At 44.9% G+C, this 17861-nt stretch overlaps 1 protein-coding gene across 4 annotated transcripts in view; it reads right to left on the reverse strand.

Annotated features, from left to right (window-relative positions):
- Positions 1-7285: 7285 nt before the first annotated feature.
- The window catches only part of LOC136576334 (gap junction gamma-1 protein-like), a 28319-nt gene continuing 17743 nt past the window's right edge, over positions 7286-17861 (reverse strand). For all 4 annotated transcript variants that reach the window (XM_066575533.1, XM_066575532.1, XM_066575534.1 and 1 more), the window contains 2 exons: positions 12300-13463; positions 7286-10402 (listed from right to left, as the gene is read on the reverse strand). In XM_066575533.1, coding sequence (XP_066431630.1) covers positions 10395-10402; positions 12300-13443 — 1152 coding nt within the window. In that variant the 5' untranslated portion in view covers positions 13444-13463 and the 3' untranslated portion in view covers positions 7286-10394. The remainder of the gene's footprint in view (positions 10403-12299; positions 13464-17861) is intronic.

Genomic DNA, 17861 nt, shown 5'->3' on the forward strand with positions numbered 1-17861 from the left:
TATATTCTTGTACATAGGAGGCACTATTATAGTACTTATATTCTTGTACATAGGAGGCACTATTATAGTAGTTATATTCTTGTACATAGGGGGCAGTATTATAGTAGTTATGTACTTGTACATAGGAGGCACTATTATAGCAGTTATATTCTTGTACATAGGGCAGTATTATAGTAGTTATATTCTTCTACATAGGAGGCAGTATTATAGTAGTTATATTCTTGTACATAGGGGCAGTATTATAGTAGTTATATTCTTGTACATAGGGGCAGTATTATAGTAGCTATATTCTTGTACATAGGAGGCAGTATTATAGTAGTTATATTTTTGTACATAGAGGACAGTAATATAGTAATTACATTCTTGTACATAGGGGCAGTATTATAGTAGTTATATTCTTGTACATAGAGGGCAGTATTATAGTAGTTATATTCTTGTACATAGGGGGCAGTATTATAGTAGCTATATTCTTGTACATAGGGGGCAGTATTATAGTAGTTATATTCTTGTACATATGAGCAGTATTATAGTAGTTATTTTCTTGTACACAGGGAGCAGTATTATAGTAGTTATATTCTTGTACATAGAAGGACAGTATTATAGTAGTTATATTCTTGTACATAGGGGGCAGTATTACAGTAGTTATATTCTTGTACATAGGACCAGTATTATAGTAGTTATATTCTTGTACATAGGGGCAGTATTATAGTGGTTATATTTTTGTACATAGGGGTAGTATTATAGTAGTTATATTCTTGTACATAGGAGGCAGTATTATAGCAGTTATATTCTTGTACATAGGGCAGTATTATAGTAGTTATATTCTTGTACATAGGGGGCAGTATTATAGTAGTTATATTCTTGTACATAGGAGGCTGTATTATAGTAGTTATATTCTTGTACATAGGGGGCAGTATTATAGTAGTTATATTCTTGTACATAGGAGGCACTATTATAGTAGTTATGTACTTGTACATAGGGGGCAGTATTATAGTAGTTATGTACTTGTACATAGGGGGCAGTATTATAGTAGTTATGTACTTGTACATAGGGGGCAGTATTATAGTAGTTATGTACTTGTACATAGGGGGCAGTATTATAGTAGTTATGTACTTGTACATAGGGGGCAGTATTATAGTAGTTATGTACTTGTACATAGGGGGCAGTATTATAGTAGTTATGTACTTGTACATAGGGGGCAGTATTATAGTAGTTATGTACTTGTACATAGGGGGCAGTATTATAGTAGTTATGTTCTTGTACATAGGAGGCACTATTATAGTAGTTATATTCTTGTACATAGGAGGCACTATTATAGTAGTTATATTCTTGTACATAGGAGGCACTATTATAGTAGTTATATTCTTGTACATAGGGTGCAGTATTATAGTAGTTATGTACTCGTACATAGGGGGCAGTATTATGGTAGTTATATTCTTGTACATAGGGGGCAGTATTATAGTAGTTATATTCTTGTACATAGGAGGCAGTATTATAGCAGTTATATTCTTGTACATAGGGCAGTATTATAGTAGTTATATTCTTGTACATAGGGTGCAGTATTATAGTATTATATTCCTGTACATAGGAAGCAGTATTATAGTAGTTATATTCTTGTACATAGGAGCAGTATTATAGTAGTTATATTCCTGTACATAGGAGGCAGTATTATAGCAGTTATATTCTTGTACATAGGGCAGTATTATAGCAGTTATATTCTTGTACATAGGGCAGTATTATAGTAGTTATATTCTTCTACATAGGAGGCAGTATTATAGTAGTTATATTCTTGTACATAGGGGCAGTATTATAGTAGTTATATTCTTGTACATAGGGGCAGTATTATAGTAGCTATATTCTTGTACATAGGAGGCAGTATTATAGTAGTTATATTTTTGTACATAGAGGACAGTAATATAGTAATTACATTCTTGTACATAGGGGCAGTATTATAGTAGTTATATTCTTGTACATAGAGGGCAGTATTATAGTAGTTATATTCTTGTACATAGGGGGCAGTATTATAGTAGCTATATTCTTGTACATAGGGGGCAGTATTATAGTAGTTATATTCTTGTACATATGAGCAGTATTATAGTAGTTATTTTCTTGTACACAGGGAGCAGTATTATAGTAGTTATATTCTTGTACATAGGACGACAGTATTATAGTAGTTATATTCTTGTACATAGGGGGCAGTATTACAGTAGTTATATTCTTGTACATAGGACCAGTATTATAGTAGTTATATTCTTGTACATAGGGGCAGTATTATAGTGGTTATATTTTTGTACATAGGGGTAGTATTATAGTAGTTATATTCTTGTAAATAGGGGGCAGTATTATAGTAGTTATACTCTTGTACATAGGGGGCAGTATTAAAGTAGTTATATTGTTGTACATAGGAGGCAGTATTATAGTAGTTATATTCTTGTACATAGGAGGCAGTATTATAGTAGTTATATTCTTGTACATAGGGGGCATTATTATAGTAGTTATGTACTTGTACATAGGGGGCAGTATTATGGTAGTTATATTCTTGTACATAGGAGGCAGTATTATAGTAGTTATATTCTTGTACATAGGGGGCAGTATTATGGTAGTTATATTCTTGTACATAGGAGGCAGTATTATAGTAGTTATATTCTTGTACATAGGGGGCAGTATTATAGTAGTTATGTACTTGTACATAGGGGGCAGTATTATAGTAGTTATGTACTTGTACATAGGGGGCAGTATTATGGTAGTTATATTCTTGTACATAGGGGGCAGTATTATAGTAGTTATATTCCTGTACATAGGAGGCAGTATTATAGCAGTTATATTCTTGTACATAGGACCAGTATTATAGCAGTTACATCCTTGTACATGGAGGCAGTATTATAGTAGCTATATTCTTGTAACTTTAGGGCATTATTATAGTTATAGTATTGTACACAGTGAACAAGTCTTGCAGTAGTTATATTCTTATCCATACTGGGTCATACTTTTAGTAAATAAGACAAGCAGCCATGTCATCACTTTTGCTAAAGTTTCTTAGCATGCACCATTAATAATGTAGAAGCTATTGCAAGGTGCTGAATAGCTAGTGCAAAACTAATAATGGATATAGAGGTAGGTAGAGTTGTCAGTCACTTAGGGAAAAAATGAATCGCCGCTGAATATGATTTCATTAATTATAATTAACATTTTCATGTGTGGAAATCCTCTTTACCAGAGTTCTACTTTCTAGCGATAAGGCGATCTATAGTTGCCTTGTATACATGGAGATGTGAGCTGAGAAACGTCTGCACAGTTTAATATCTGATCCATCACACTTATTGAAAGCAAAGATCCCTGGTGAGACGGAGGGGAGGAGGGCAGAAGGCAGACGTGGAGTTTACAAGAATTACCAAAGAAACTGGACTGAGTTCAGGAATGTGATGAGCCTGATTGAGCGCTAGGAAGGGGGAGGTGGGGGGGGGGGGGGTGAGGGTGAGCGGTCAGTGCGGCTGACTGCTATACAGAAACTGCTGTTATTGGAGAATATGCACAGGTGTTTACCGACACACGTAAGCCAAGAGTAAGGGTGATTTTAGACGTAACGATTATCGCAAAAGTGAGCAATAATCATTGGACCTAAATATGAGCCAATGACTGACAGAATCATTCGCTGTTCATTTTATGCAGCTTAAAAATCCCTGTTGGCTCATTCACTTATCATTCTGTCAAACCGCACTCGTTTATTCCCTCTCATTCACTTACACAGATTCTCATTGGAATGTACCAACCATGCCATTGGCTGTGTAAACAGGCTACACGAGTTCGACAGAGTTAGCGTTGACATCAGAGGCTCATTAAAATTAAAATTGACTCATCTAAAAAGGACCCTAAAGTAGTTTAGGGCAACGCTCGGCCGCACAGATCAAGGGTACCTTTACATGTAGTTGAAGCGCTGAAGATTTTCCGCATTGAAAACAGAGTCAAAATCTGCACCATTCATAAGGATTTTTACTAAAATTCCGCACCACATCGGATTTCAGGAGTTTCTGCACTCCTCTGCAAACAACTGCGCCGTCAGCGCTTCCTTCACAGGGCACCCAGCACTCTCTAGTGGGCACAGCGCCGCTGTCCAGGTGATGCGAAGTGGCATCAGTTGAGCAGCAGCCTTGAGCTCACTGTGTAGGAATCACAGCGCAAAGACTTCAGAGGGGAGAAATTTTCTGAAATCTGACATGTATCCGCACGATCTAGAGCGGTGATGGCGAACCTTTTAGAGACCGAGTGCCCAAACTGCAACACAAAACCCACTTATTTACCACAAAGTGCCAACATGTCAGGGGGCGGGGCTTATCACGATGTAAGATTTTACCCGCATCGTTCAAAAAAGAACAGGGCCGCTTCAAGATAGACAGTGTACAGATTTTGACTGCTTTTAGGATGCGGAAATACTGCAGAATGTCCTCAGCGGAAGTTTCTGTGGAGCATTTCCGCATCTAAAAAGCAGTTAAAATCTGCACCCTGTCTATTTTGAAACAACCCTGTCCGTTTCTGCCACATGTAAACATACCCCAGCGATAATCGTGACCACCTCCGGCGGCCCAAGCGCTAATCGTGACCACCTCCGGCGGCCCAAGCGCTAATCGTGACCACCTCCGGCGGCCCAAGCGCTAATAGTGACCACCTCCGGCGGCCCAAGCGCTAATAGTGACCACCTCCGGCGGCCCAAGCGCTAATAGTGACCACCTCCGACACACCTAGCTATAATAGTGACCAACTCCAGCACCCCTAGCGATAATAGTGACCCCCCCCCCCTCCCCGATAATAATGACATTTCCCACAGTGGCCCCAGCAATAATAGTGACATCCAACAGTGGCCCCCAGTGTAATGGTGACACCCCCCTAGCGGTAATAGTGACCCCCCCGCAGCGGACCCCCAGTAGCACAGTGACCCCCGCAGCAGCCCCCCAGTAGCACAGTGACCCCCGCAACCCACATACTTACCCACTTCTGCCCTATTCAGCAATTCCAGCAACCTGATTAGTTGTTTGGGTAGACTGATTCACCAAACCACCAATGAGGTTGCTGGAATTGCTGAATAGGGCAGAAGTGGTGTGGAAAAAGTTGACTGCCAGACGCCTCCTCCCCCTGCTCTCGCGGAACCAAGTAAGAGACATGGGGGGAGGGGAGGAGGATGTGCGCCGGGATCAGCTCCGCTAACAGCGCTGCTTAGTGAATGCCTGCAGGGGAGCTGCGGCCCCTGCAGGTATTCACTAACATGGTGAGCGGCCGACGGCGACGCGTGCCAGCAGAGAGGGCTCCGAGTGCCGCCTCTGGCACGTGTGCCATAGGTTCGCCACCACTGATCTAGAGGCTCAGCTACATCAAATGTAGAGCGTTATGACGTAGGATACCATACAGAACCTGTATGCCTCACCCCATATCACATCTTGTAGCCAAGCTAGAGGTGGTAAAACAGGGTACTAGAGCCCCATGCCCACCCCTATCATATCTTGTATTCAAGCTAAAGGCGGTACAACAGAGTACTAGAGCCTTCATGCCTGCCAATATCACGTCTTGTATCCAAGCTAGAGGTGGTAAAACAGGGTACTAGAGCCTCCATGCCCTCCTGTATCACATTTTGTATCCAAGCTAGAGGCGGTACAACAGGGTACTAGAGCCTCCATGCCTTCCCGTATCAAATCTTGTATCCAAGCTAGAGGTGGTACAACAGGGTGCTAGAGCCTCCATGCCCTCCTGTATCACATCTTGTATCCAAGCTAGAGGTGGTACAACAGGGTAGTAGAGCCTCCATGCCCTCCTGTATCACATCTTGTATCCAAGCTAGAGGCGGTACAACAGGGTACTAGAGCCTCCATGCCTTCCCGTATGAAATCTTGTATCCAAGCTAGAGGTGGTAAAACAGGGTGCTAGAGCCTCCATGCCCGCCTGTATCACATCTTGTATCCAAGCTAGAGGCGGTACAACAGGATACTAGAGCCTCCATGCCCGCATCACATCTTGTATCCAAGCTAGAGGAGGTACACGAGAGTACTAGAGTCTCCATGCCTGCCCTGATCACATCTTATAAAAAACAGTGCTTGTGTATATTACTCTATTGAATACATTAGGGTTCATATTTACATGCGTCGTGTCTCTACACACAAATTTCATGCCATTCTCTGTGTGAACCAGCCTTAGGGTGCGTTTGCATGTAGACGATTTGGTGCAGATTCCACCCCTTCAATTTAATTTAAAGGGAAACGAAATCTATGGCAGGTCCCTGACAAAACCCGCCTATGTGAATGCACTCGTAGGCTACCTTCATAGGGGAGATATTGGGCTGTGAATCATGGCCCGCAATTGTGAAACCCCCAGTGATGGGAGGTGTCTCCATGTGAAAACAGCTTTGCATCACTGCTGGGATTCTCTTCATCCCCGCTGGAGCGGTCACAGCCGCGGCAGAAGTTCAGAGTTCTTATTGCTTTCAATGGCCGATATGGCAAGAAGATAGAACACGCTGTAAACGTTTTTCCTGCACAGCATCATAACGCAGCGCCATGCAGGAAGACACCACTCATGTGCATGACCCCCTGCAAATTAATGGGGTTCATATTTGGGCAAGATTTGCACTTCTAGCAATGCATTAAATCACGCAATGTTCTCGGACGTGTGGGGGCGAGGGAAGAAAAAAAACCGCAGCTAGCACTGCAGAAAATTTTGTGAATTGACAACTTCCCGCTATCAATTCCAGAACTTAAGTGGTGAAATTGGCCATTTACATGACTAGGAGCGGCCATTTTTTTTTTTTCACACAGCAGGGAATTTCATTTGCTGAACCCCGCTGCTGATTTTTTTTGTTGCGCTTTATTTTGACGCAGCTAGAAAAATCGTTCAGCTGAAGTTTTCCATAAGAAACCATTAGTTCTGTGATTCTTTGAAGCATGTTACTTAGCTGCAGATAATCACCCGTGTGAGGAGCGCTCAAGGCTCCTTCAGATGAGCGCATTCGCAAATACGCATGTTTCAGTACAGTGTTTTTGTGCAGTGAATGTGTTATTTCCGTGAATACACTTTTGCGCAGACAGCCTGTTCATACGCACACGAGTGCGACACATCCCTTGCTTTAATTTAAAAAGCTATTTAGCCTAATGAGGTCCGGGTGTGTTTTGCACAGTTTCTAGCGCACATCCCATAGAAGTCTGTGGGGCCCTTTGGTGCACAAATACAGAGCATGTGAACTTGACCAACCTTTATAAGAACATTTTGCTTGGTGATGTGCGGAATAATACAATTTGGAGTCCAATTTGTTTTCATTGTTTTATATATAAAACATCATAAGTTCCAGTACCATAAACTTGTAAGAAAAAAATGCACAAAATACAAAACCCCCCAAACAACAAATATTCCACAATAAACGAGATGAGGCTCTGAGATGAATAGTAGAATCTTCAAGCGTGTCCAGCATAGGAATGAATAAAGCCCCCCCGCTCCTCTGAGCGGCGTACGCCGCCGTCAAGTCAAGGCACTAGAGGAGGGAGTGGAGATGTCACAGAATTTCGGCCTACTATAAAGTTTACCTTTGTCTATAGGGTGGAGGCGCCATCTTGTGGCCTAAACAGGCATTAAAAAAAAGGCAACCAACACAAAATTGGGAGGCACCATCCATTGTTGCAGTCTCACAAGACTGGCACCACCCTGCAGTACAGAGGAATTTGCACTTTAAGAGTCAAGTCAGCAAGAGGTTAAAACATAATATATAATATTACCAATAATCAGAACATTGCAACTGAACATGTTTAATAAGTGAAAGGAGTTGCCCAGAACTAGAATAAGGGGGTCTACCTCCCACTGCCTCCAGGCAGCCACACTTGTCTATTGGCTTCCTCTAGTATTGCAACTGACCCCCATTAAAGGAGAAATGGAATGAGCTGTAATACTGGGATAAAGCCAATACACAAGAATGGCGCGGTTTCAGAGAAGAGGGTAGTGTGAGGGCTCGTTCACACGTGTATTTACTCTGCGTATTACATGCACAATTTTCATTGCTTGTAATATGCAGTGAATAAAATGGAATTTAAAAGGGTTTGCTTACATGAGCGCATTTTTCCCGTGGAGGAAAAAAAAAAAAAAAAAGGCATGTCCTCTTGGTCCATATTGCACAATGAAAGTAATAGGTGCGCGCAAATATGCAGGAAACCTGTTTAGTTACACACAAAATCAATGCAATTTCGTGTATTCTTGCACATAGTAACAGACTGGAAGGGAAGAAATACACGGATGGAAGCGACTTATTGGTCGCATAAACACGCAGCGTATTTATGTGACTGAAATGCGCTTCTCGTGTTAACCGGCCCCAAGAGTCTCAGACAACCCTTTAATTGCTCGGATACATCCTGGATGTTAAGTGGCAGCTGGTAAGTATCAAAGCATTAGAAAGAAAAAAAATAATCCTAAAAACCTAAAATTAAATTAAAAACCCAATAAGCATTCCTACAGACAAACTAATGCATCCGGAGACTCCAAAAGCAAAAATTCTGCAGTTCCATTGGGGGATAGGCACCCTGGCTTTTGGCGATGCCTGAAATCACAACTACGATCAGGTATAAAAGTTGTAAAACAAGAAGGAAGATATATATAAAAAAAGATCCGCCCGATGAGATTCATCTTTTTACATGTAGAACAGTACAAGAGATCTATTGCAAACATTAAAGTGGAACTTTGCCCTAAGGTCACCGTGTCTAACAGACCAGAGTCACACCAGTATACGGGCACGGAATACGGACAAGTGTCTGCCGGCCCGAACTCCGATCATAGATCCACATGACCTTCTGGGTGCGGGCTGGGAGACGAAACACACTCGTAAAACTGGCAGCACATAGAAGTGCTCAGATGGCAATTCCCTAGCAGACTCATGGCATCAACAGTGGCAGCAGTCTGGTTCCCTCTGGACTTGGGGGTCATAGGACCCGGGCAGATCTGCAGTATGGAGATGAATGGTCACTTGTCTCCATCAGCCATCATTACTTGGCCGCCCACTGCCACATTTAGAGGGAGACGAGCAGCTGAGCATTGTTATGGTTGCATAAATTAGATCAAATCAGCCCACTAACGAGTGTGCCAAAGAGCGAGCAATCTGATGATCAGATGAATGCCCGTGCCCAATAATCATGCCATGTAAAATACCCTTAAAGAGGTTATAACCAAGATTGAACAGGAGTCCCTCCTCACCGGACCCCCCAGTGAGTAAGTTCAACCTTGACAAGGGGTGTAGTTCCCTATAAGAGAAAAAAAAAGAAAAAAAAAACAAAAAAAACACAACAACTTTTAAATAGGTTTTCACCTCAGAAACACAGCCTCTCCTGCTTCCCATGAGAAGACACTTTTGGTATTTGCAAAGGAGAGGGTAATTGAATGTGCAATTTTCCACCTCGTGGAGTTTCAACAAGCCATCTAACGATAAACCGTCACGGAGAAGACCTCACCCCCAAAATGTAAACTGAAATGGAACATCCCAACCCTTGGAATAGCTGAGTAGCACTGCTGGGCACTACCACCGTAAGGCTGAGAGGGGAGCGACACTTACTGGAATGTTTAAAACGAACTGGTAAGGTGGTGAAAAAAAGGTCTTCTCCGTCCTCAAACTGTTAACAGAACATTCCAGAGCATATAATCTTGTGCATTCAGTATCTGCGTCAGCACAGCAGACGAGACGTGTGAGATCTGTACAATACTAGCCTGTGAGAAATATATAACATAACTCAATAAAACAAACACAAACGTTTCCACAAAGTTCCCTTCTTCGCTGAGGATGGGGGTTGCAGCAGTTGAAGCGCGCCAGGAAGTCACCGTCTATAGTATCAACGCTAACCAGCATTGTAAAAAACTAGTACCGATATTTTTCCCTTTTTTGTATGAAGGCCGGTCGCTTTTTTTTATTTTTTATTAAAACAATGAAAAAAATAAAATAAAATAGGGAGAACTCTTCCTTTTACACCAAATAGAAAGTTGAAATGAAATTCGTACCACTGCGCTCCGCACACTTTAACCACGTGGGGTAGAAGCAAAAAACAAAAACGCGTTGGAAGGCGCCACCTGCAGTCATCCATAACCAGGAGGCGGGTGGGTGGCAGCTTGTGTAAACCAGTGGCGGTAACCTTCCACATCTGGCTCGAGCCGCCGCCTTCTGGCAAGGAGAGGGGCCGAGAAGGAGTTTTCAATAAGTCGTAAGACACTATGCAGCACAGAGGGGAGCATTCACAGGACCGCGCTCTCCACAGACGGTCTTTTCTTCGCCCTCCGCAGTTTCCTGATGAGGGTTGGAGGGGGTGGATGGGGGTGTCAGGACCCTGTGGCAACTCAATTCCAGTCATTTTTTAGGGCTTGCCATTTCCTCACCCCCCATCTTCAGAAGATTACAAACCTGCAGAGAAAGCACACACGGTAAGAACGGGCGTGAGCAGCGCGATGTATTGCACAATAATCCCTCCCAGTAAACCGCAAGTCTCATTACTGCGCGCTGCGCTGCCAGTAAAGATTTAAAAAAATAAATAAAAAGTTGAATTGTGTGAATGTGAAGGATTGTAGACAGACGGCGATTGAACGATAAGTTTGCTCGCCTTCATTTTACCATCTGTGTAAAAGGAGAGTAAGGCCTCGTGCACACGGGTGGAAATTCCGCGGCAGGATTCCCCGCAGCATTTCCGCCCGTGCCCACCTGCATAGGATTGCATTACAACTTGCAATCCTATGCAGACGGCCGCGATTTGTCTGCGCAAAATTCCGTGCAGAAAACAAAATTGTGGCATGCTCTATTTCTGTGTGGGACTCTCAGAGCTCCGCACAGAAATGTCACTACCCAGCCGCCGGCTCAGGTCTGCGCATGCACGGGCTGCCCGGCAGCTGGCACATGGAAGACCCGGGGCCGCAGGAGCAGGTGAGTGACACGCTGCTGTCTGCAGGGGCTCGGGTCGGGTCCCGCTGCAAGAATTCTCACAGCGGGATCCGACCTGGCCGTCTGCAGGCGCCTAAAGCAGAGACCGAGGGTTCATTTACACCAAATGTTTATGTGTTTGAACGAGCGAACGACGTCAGAGCTTAGATACATCGCTGGCTCATTGAAACAGGAAGTTATACAGCGAATGTGAACGACTAAACAAGTGAGGAGGACTGAGCGACTGATTAGCAAACGGCCCAATGATGGTTTATATGTCTCCATAAAAACAAGCGAAAAGCGAAAGATTTATCGCTGGCTGCGTTTAACCTGATTTCACACTCGCTTGTTTAAACGGTTTTTTGAACAATCATTGCATGTGTACGGGCCTTTATTCCATGCGATTGTTGTCTTTCGGTTCTGTTCTTATAAGGTGCAGACTAGCCGTAAGTGCGAGTTACTTCCTAAAAGCTCAGGCACAATGCGCGTCAGACAGCACATGAACACTCGCCTGTAGCCTTCAGCCAGCGCTTCCTGGTCAGGGGGTTCAAAAATCCCAACTCCAGGAAGCGCTGGCTCCGATTGGTTTTCGAGCGCCGCCGCTCAGCCAATCACTGCAGTGTTCGATAAACCAATCACAGCCATCGCATTGATTAAATGCGGATCTGTAAGTCGCCCCCAATATAGGAAGTGCAGAAGAGATTTTAATACGACGGACTCGTCAACTACTACAGGTGAGTGACACGCTCGTCAACTACTCCGGAAGAAAAAGAACAATCTGGACGATGCATGCCACTATACAGGCCAGGGGCTGCATAGCGCATGCTCCTTAATGGGGCTCCCCCCTTCTAGCTGTTTCAGGCAGCTCTACACATTTAGCAGTGACCCAGGTCGGTACTGCAGGCTAAATCTTAAGTGAATGGAACTCAGACTGCAGTACCAACAATGGCCACTGTGCAGTGTACAGAGCTGTCTGAAAACCACTTCAAGTGGGGGAACCTCTTTAAAAGGGGATCCAAAATGGTGCACATTATGTAATTAATAGAGATGAGCGAGCGTACTCGGAAAAGCACTACTCGCTCGAGTAATTTGCTTTATCCGAGTATCGCTGTGCTCGTCCCTGAAGATTCGGGTGCCGGCACGGAGCTGCAGGGGAGAACGGGGAGGAACGGAGGAGAGATCTTTCTCTCCCTCTCTCCCGCCCGCTCTGCCCCGCTCCGACTCACCTGTCAGCCGCAGCGGCACCCGAATCTTCAGGGACGAGCACAGCAATACTCGGATAAAGCAAGTTATTCGAGCGAGTAGTGCTTTTCCGAGTACGCTCACTCATCTCTAGTAATTAATTGAATGGGACAAAAATGGTGAATAGGTCTCAAATTGCTCTTACCAGCTTTCTCACAGACTCCTCCTTTCTCCTGAGCAAGGTTGAGTCTGTTCTGTTCGGCAGCTATGCTGTTGGCCTCTGGACTGCTACTTCTAGATGCGTGGGCAGTGTCAGCTGCTGGGTTCAACTGGAAGGCCACGTCGAGGTGCTCCTGGGCTAGTTTGAGGTGCTGGCGCAGCCTGTCCAGCTCATGCTCACTTGAATGAGTCACAGGCAACTCAAAAGCCTCCGTGGCACCGTTCTCAGGATACATTAACTTGCCGTTTGGCACTTTCCCCTTTTTCAGCACAGAGTTGTAGTTGGGAGGGGCACTAGGGGCCTTTTTGGGATAATGTTCTTCTTCTTTGTCTTTCTGCCTGAGAGAGTCTCGAATGCCACCGATACCCAAGTGGAACAGCTCACATACGTTGAGTAGAAGGCACAGACCACTGACACCATACATGATTCGCAGGAATATGGTCTTCTCAGTTGGACGGGACACAAAGCAATCTACCGTGTGGGGACAAGGGCCCCGGCTGCACACATAAGACGGCATCACCTCGAAACCATACAATACATACTGCCCCATGAGAAACCCAACTTCAAGGGCAGAGCGAAAGAGCAGCTGAAGAACATAGACCTTCATTAGGCCATCCTTCTTAATACGTCGACGGCCATCGTGCTTCTTTTGGTCTTTGTCTTCTGCATCTTTTTCAGGTTCCAGGACTTCGCAGATCATGGGGTCTTCTTCATTGTCATCCTCTGCTTCTTCATAGTCTCGTTTGGCCGCACGATGAACCATGGGTGCCTTCTTCTGACGCTTGCTTCGTGCTTTCTCCAATTGCCTCTGATAGCTTTCTGGACGACGTGCGATCCTATGCATAGCGAAGCCCAAGTACATGATAGACGGAGTGGTGATGAGAATGATCTGGAAGACCCAGAAACGGACGTGTGACAAGGGTGCAAATGCGTCGTAGCACACATTTTCACATCCAGGCTGTTGCGTGTTGCAGACAAACTTGCTCTGTTCATCATAATAGATGGACTCCCCACCCACAGCGGTCAGGACTATCCTGAAAATGATGAGGACCGTCAACCAAACCTTCCCTACGAAGGTGGAATGGTTGTTAATCTCTTCGAGGAGACGGGTTAAGAAACTCCAACTCATCTTGAGCCACGATTATATATCTGAAAAGAAAAAAAAAAAGGCATTGTACAATTAGACGAAATGGTACGAGTTGGAAAGAATGAGTTTAGGTGCTAGAAGTCAACACTAACGAGTTAAGCAACACCCAGCCGCTCCATAAACATTATCCCTTTCTAATGGACAACCTAGCCAAAGACAAACCATTAGGCAACACCACCTTGAAAACGAAGACGCTCTGAGGTTACTTGTGTAATACTTTCTTAGAACCAGACATCTGGTGTCACGAGTGAACATCCACATCCGCCTACACGGTGTAAACCTGGACTGATGGCCCTTATAAGTGAGCGTTAATCAATAGTAGGGCATGTCAACTGGCACTTGTTCTGCAGCTCACGCCAGTATTTTTATGAACAATCGTGAAAAAAAGCCCACCGTCCTCTTTAAGCCCCATAAATTACGTTATGAGGCTCAAAAAGGTGATGAACGGGTAAGCATGGAAAGTTGTTTTTTTCTGACCAGATGCTCCGTTCCCATGTGGTTTCCCTGCGAAGTTGGCACACGCACAGCGCGACTCTTCAGCTGCCTTTGTGCATAGAGGTGAAGAACAGGGATGTGCACACAGTGCCAACTTCGTGGGGACAGCACTGGAAAGGGGGACCTGGTGAGTATGAATTACGAGTCCCCGGACTTTCCGTTTCCAAGTCCTGTAACGTAGCTTACGCGGTTTAAAGGTGACAACAGGTTCCCCTTAATCCCATCCTTCACCCCATCCATATGGTTTTTATCTACAGGGAGACGTGCTGCTAACGAGTGCACATTTTTTATACTCACGTGAAAGTCAACCAGCCGATGAACACTTGTTACTCAATTGGGGCTATATACAGGCAGGCCGATAATAGGGCAAGTGAAAGTTTGGGCCTCTCTGTACCAGTCAGATACAAGAACTTGTTCAATATGTATATCTTGTAGTACCTTTGTATTGGCAACACATATCCCATACATACACACACACTTCCTCCATCTCCCTTTTTTTCCAAAAGGTGACAACCAATATAAGGGAGACTCCTTTTGGAGTAGGTCATTGGGCCATCCCAGACTCAAATGAGAAATGTGCCCAATTCGCCAACATTATGAGGGTGGAGGAAGGCTTTAATATCACTGCATAAATTAGGGCGTATTAAAAGGGGTTGTACCAGAATCACAAGTCATACCCAACCTACAGGATAAGGAATAAGTTGATCGGTGGGGGCCTCACCGTTGAGACCCAAATCAATAGAGATGGAAAGGGGGGGGGGGGGGGGGGCAGATGTCCTGCTTTGTCACTTTGGGGGTCACTTCTCCCACAGGCGTCAGAATGAATGGAGCGCTGGTCAAGTATGCATGGTCAGCACTCCATTCATTGGCTAACGAAAATATCCAAGCGCTTACTCACTCCCGTGTCTCTGGCAGTCACATTGAAGAGGAGTGGAGCTCCAGTGCGCTTCCAAAACCAGTGTTTTGGTCAGCAAACTAGCAGGAGCATGGAGGAACTAGTCTCCCCATTTTTAGGATCTCATCAGTGAGACCCCCACCGATCATCAAGTTTTTCCCCTATCCTGTAGATAGGAGATAACTTGCAATTCTGGTACAACACAGAAGGGTGTCCTGACCCAAACTTAGAGCGTTGTAGATTCCCATAATCCTTTTGGCTCAGGCGACGTGCGATCAGGGCAGGACGCTCGGCCGCGTTACGGATGCATGAATGTGCCCCTGATAGGTCAGTTCCACACAAGCGTTAGAGGGGTTTAGAATTCAGGAACTTAGAAACCTGAAAAGTGGATCTGGACCAACACATTCAGTCACTGGAAGGTTTGTTTTCAGAATTTGCTCTCGTTAAGCAACAAAAATGGGGTTTTAAAGACTTGATGACTGGCAGAGATTTGCTAAAGCTGGACCAACAGGGCATTTCTTGCAATATAGTTACCTTCCATACATTGTCACAAAAGGTGTCATTTATTGTCGCTGTCCCCATTCCGCATGCAAGAGGCCAGGAAGCAGCCAGCAGTTATCAGGGGCTGCAAGCTTCACACCTAACAGCAGGAGTGCGAGAGATAAAAGGACCACTGATACCACCAGGTTTCCCATTTGGGCAGTTGTGAAAGTGCAGTGCATCCAGCTGAACAAGCATTCCCACCCTTCATCATCACCACCAGCCCAAAGAACCAGACGCGTCAGCACATACACAGGAAACCATCATTGTCACCCTACTGCAGGACACTGATTAGAGCTGTCGGCCTTTCTATCCGAGTCATCACAAGGTCCTGCCAAGTGCGCAAAAAGCGGAACTAATGATTTCACTGTGATGTAACCAGACGGCAAAAACTCACTTGTTTGTTTATGTAGAGAAAAGTGATAAACAGTGGCTACTATCTCAGATCCCACCAAACAGCTGTTCATGCCCTTTGCCAGTCGCCCCTGCCCATTATAGAACTAGAATATAAACATCCATAAAGCTCTCCACAGTGCTGCACCGCCTCCCTCAACTGTCTACCACCCTGCCTTTGCTCTCCGCTCTGATAAAGATTTCAGTCTAAGATTAGGTTTGCACATCAGCTTTCTCCTATAAAATTACAACAAAAACCTGTGGCCACCATGATTTCACCCCATCAATGGGCCAAATCCACACGTAGAATTCTGGTGCATTTCCACGTTAAGTGGCATGTCAATTCTGGATGGCAAACTGCGCGGAAACATGACGGAATTCCACAAGTTTTGCCCACTAACTGTGCCAAATCAACGACAAGGAAAATACGCGCTTGTGCAGAAAAAGACGTCATCACGCAAATACGCCTGTGTGAGGCTAACCCAATTCAGAAAATAGCTTAAAATTTTGGTAAATGACCCTTTCTGTGTTGGTGGGTAGATGTTTGCCATAAACTCAAAGGGAAACCAGCGCCAGTCCCGCCATCACCTCCAAACCCTGGATGAAAGTTCTCTCAAACTTCCCTAATCGGCTTGAGGCAAAGTCCTGCGATGATCGGAAACGGACGCATTCTAAGTGCAAACGATGATTCCGGAATCCCCTAAGTAGCCTCTTCCCGCTCATTAGTGGTCTGCTGACCCTGTAACCTCCTGACACCTCACTAACAGTTACCACTCATCAATATACAAGGCCGGACAGGACTGCGTTTTAACCCTTTTCTCACCACATATTTTTTGCATTTCTGTCTAGATGGATACTTCGGTCTTACAGCAACACTACACCAGGACAAAAAAAAAAAAAAAGCAGGACACAAAGCCCCTTGAACTGTTCGCGGAGACCACAGTTGCACCCGCTGACACATCTGGCATCTTTCCGTTAAGTCTTGCATGAAAACAAATTATAGCAACATCTGGCGAAGTCTTTAAAAGCAAAGAAACGTTGTGTCATGACCAAGGATCATTTAAAGCAGATCCCCCTCCTTGCAAGGCTCATTTCCCTTGTGCAGCAGTTACCTAATAACTTTCTTACTGCTTGTTTAGAATCATACTTGCCATAATACAAGTTAGCTCTCGTCTACTTTGTGAACACAGCAGGTACTTTACAGAAGAGCAGAGTTGCAGTGTAAAGTATGGAGGGCGATGACAAAAATAAGAGTGAGGCAGGAGGTGGTTTTTACACTATCTCAGTATGTCTAAACAGCTTAAAACGATCTAGAGTGTGCCTCGCATTACAACTGTCCCAGTACTGTGTGCGCTAGACTTTGTTGGTCGGGGTATCTCCTCGCCTTAGGCTGGGTTCAAACATGGCGGATTACCGACGGAAATGTCGCGGTTTGGCCGCAGCAAAAAACGCGACATTTCCGCCGGGAGAACTGCCGCGGCTTTGAAGCGGCCCGGATGCTCACTCTTCCGCTGAGGCCGGCGCTCCCATAGAGGAGAGCGCAGCCGCAGCGGAGAAAAAAAAAAAAAAACACACAAAAGACAGACATGCTGCGTTCGGCAAAACCGCGCCGCAGCAGCGGCTTCTGCCGGCTTAGCGGATTTGCCGTCCCGCGTGGACGAGATCTCTGAGAAATCTCGTCCACATGGCTGGCTAATCCTGGGATTAGCGGCCGCATGCGGATTTGCCATGGCGAAATTCCGCTGCAAATCTGCCCTGTGTGAACCCAGCCTTAAGGAGACTTAAAAGGCCATACATGCTCCTCTGGGAAATATATGCAAATAAGGAAGATGGAACACATGGTCTTGTGCGTTACAGACATAATCTGTGCATCACTTGTGCGGTTACATCCCCCCCCCCAAAGCGTGCCAAGGCATCGCACCTGGTTCAACTGGTTGCAAGATGTATTCCCATGTATCACTGCAGACAGGAGGAAGCGAGGGCGCAAAACAGGCTCCACCACCAAGAGTAGCCCACTTGGACTTGTTCCCGCACACCTGAGAACGCAGCCAGGTGTGTGCCGGTCATGTGACTCAAA

The sequence above is a fragment of the Eleutherodactylus coqui genome, chromosome 8, assembly GCF_035609145.1.
Source record: "Eleutherodactylus coqui strain aEleCoq1 chromosome 8, aEleCoq1.hap1, whole genome shotgun sequence".
Lineage (NCBI taxonomy): Eukaryota > Metazoa > Chordata > Amphibia > Anura > Eleutherodactylidae > Eleutherodactylus > Eleutherodactylus coqui.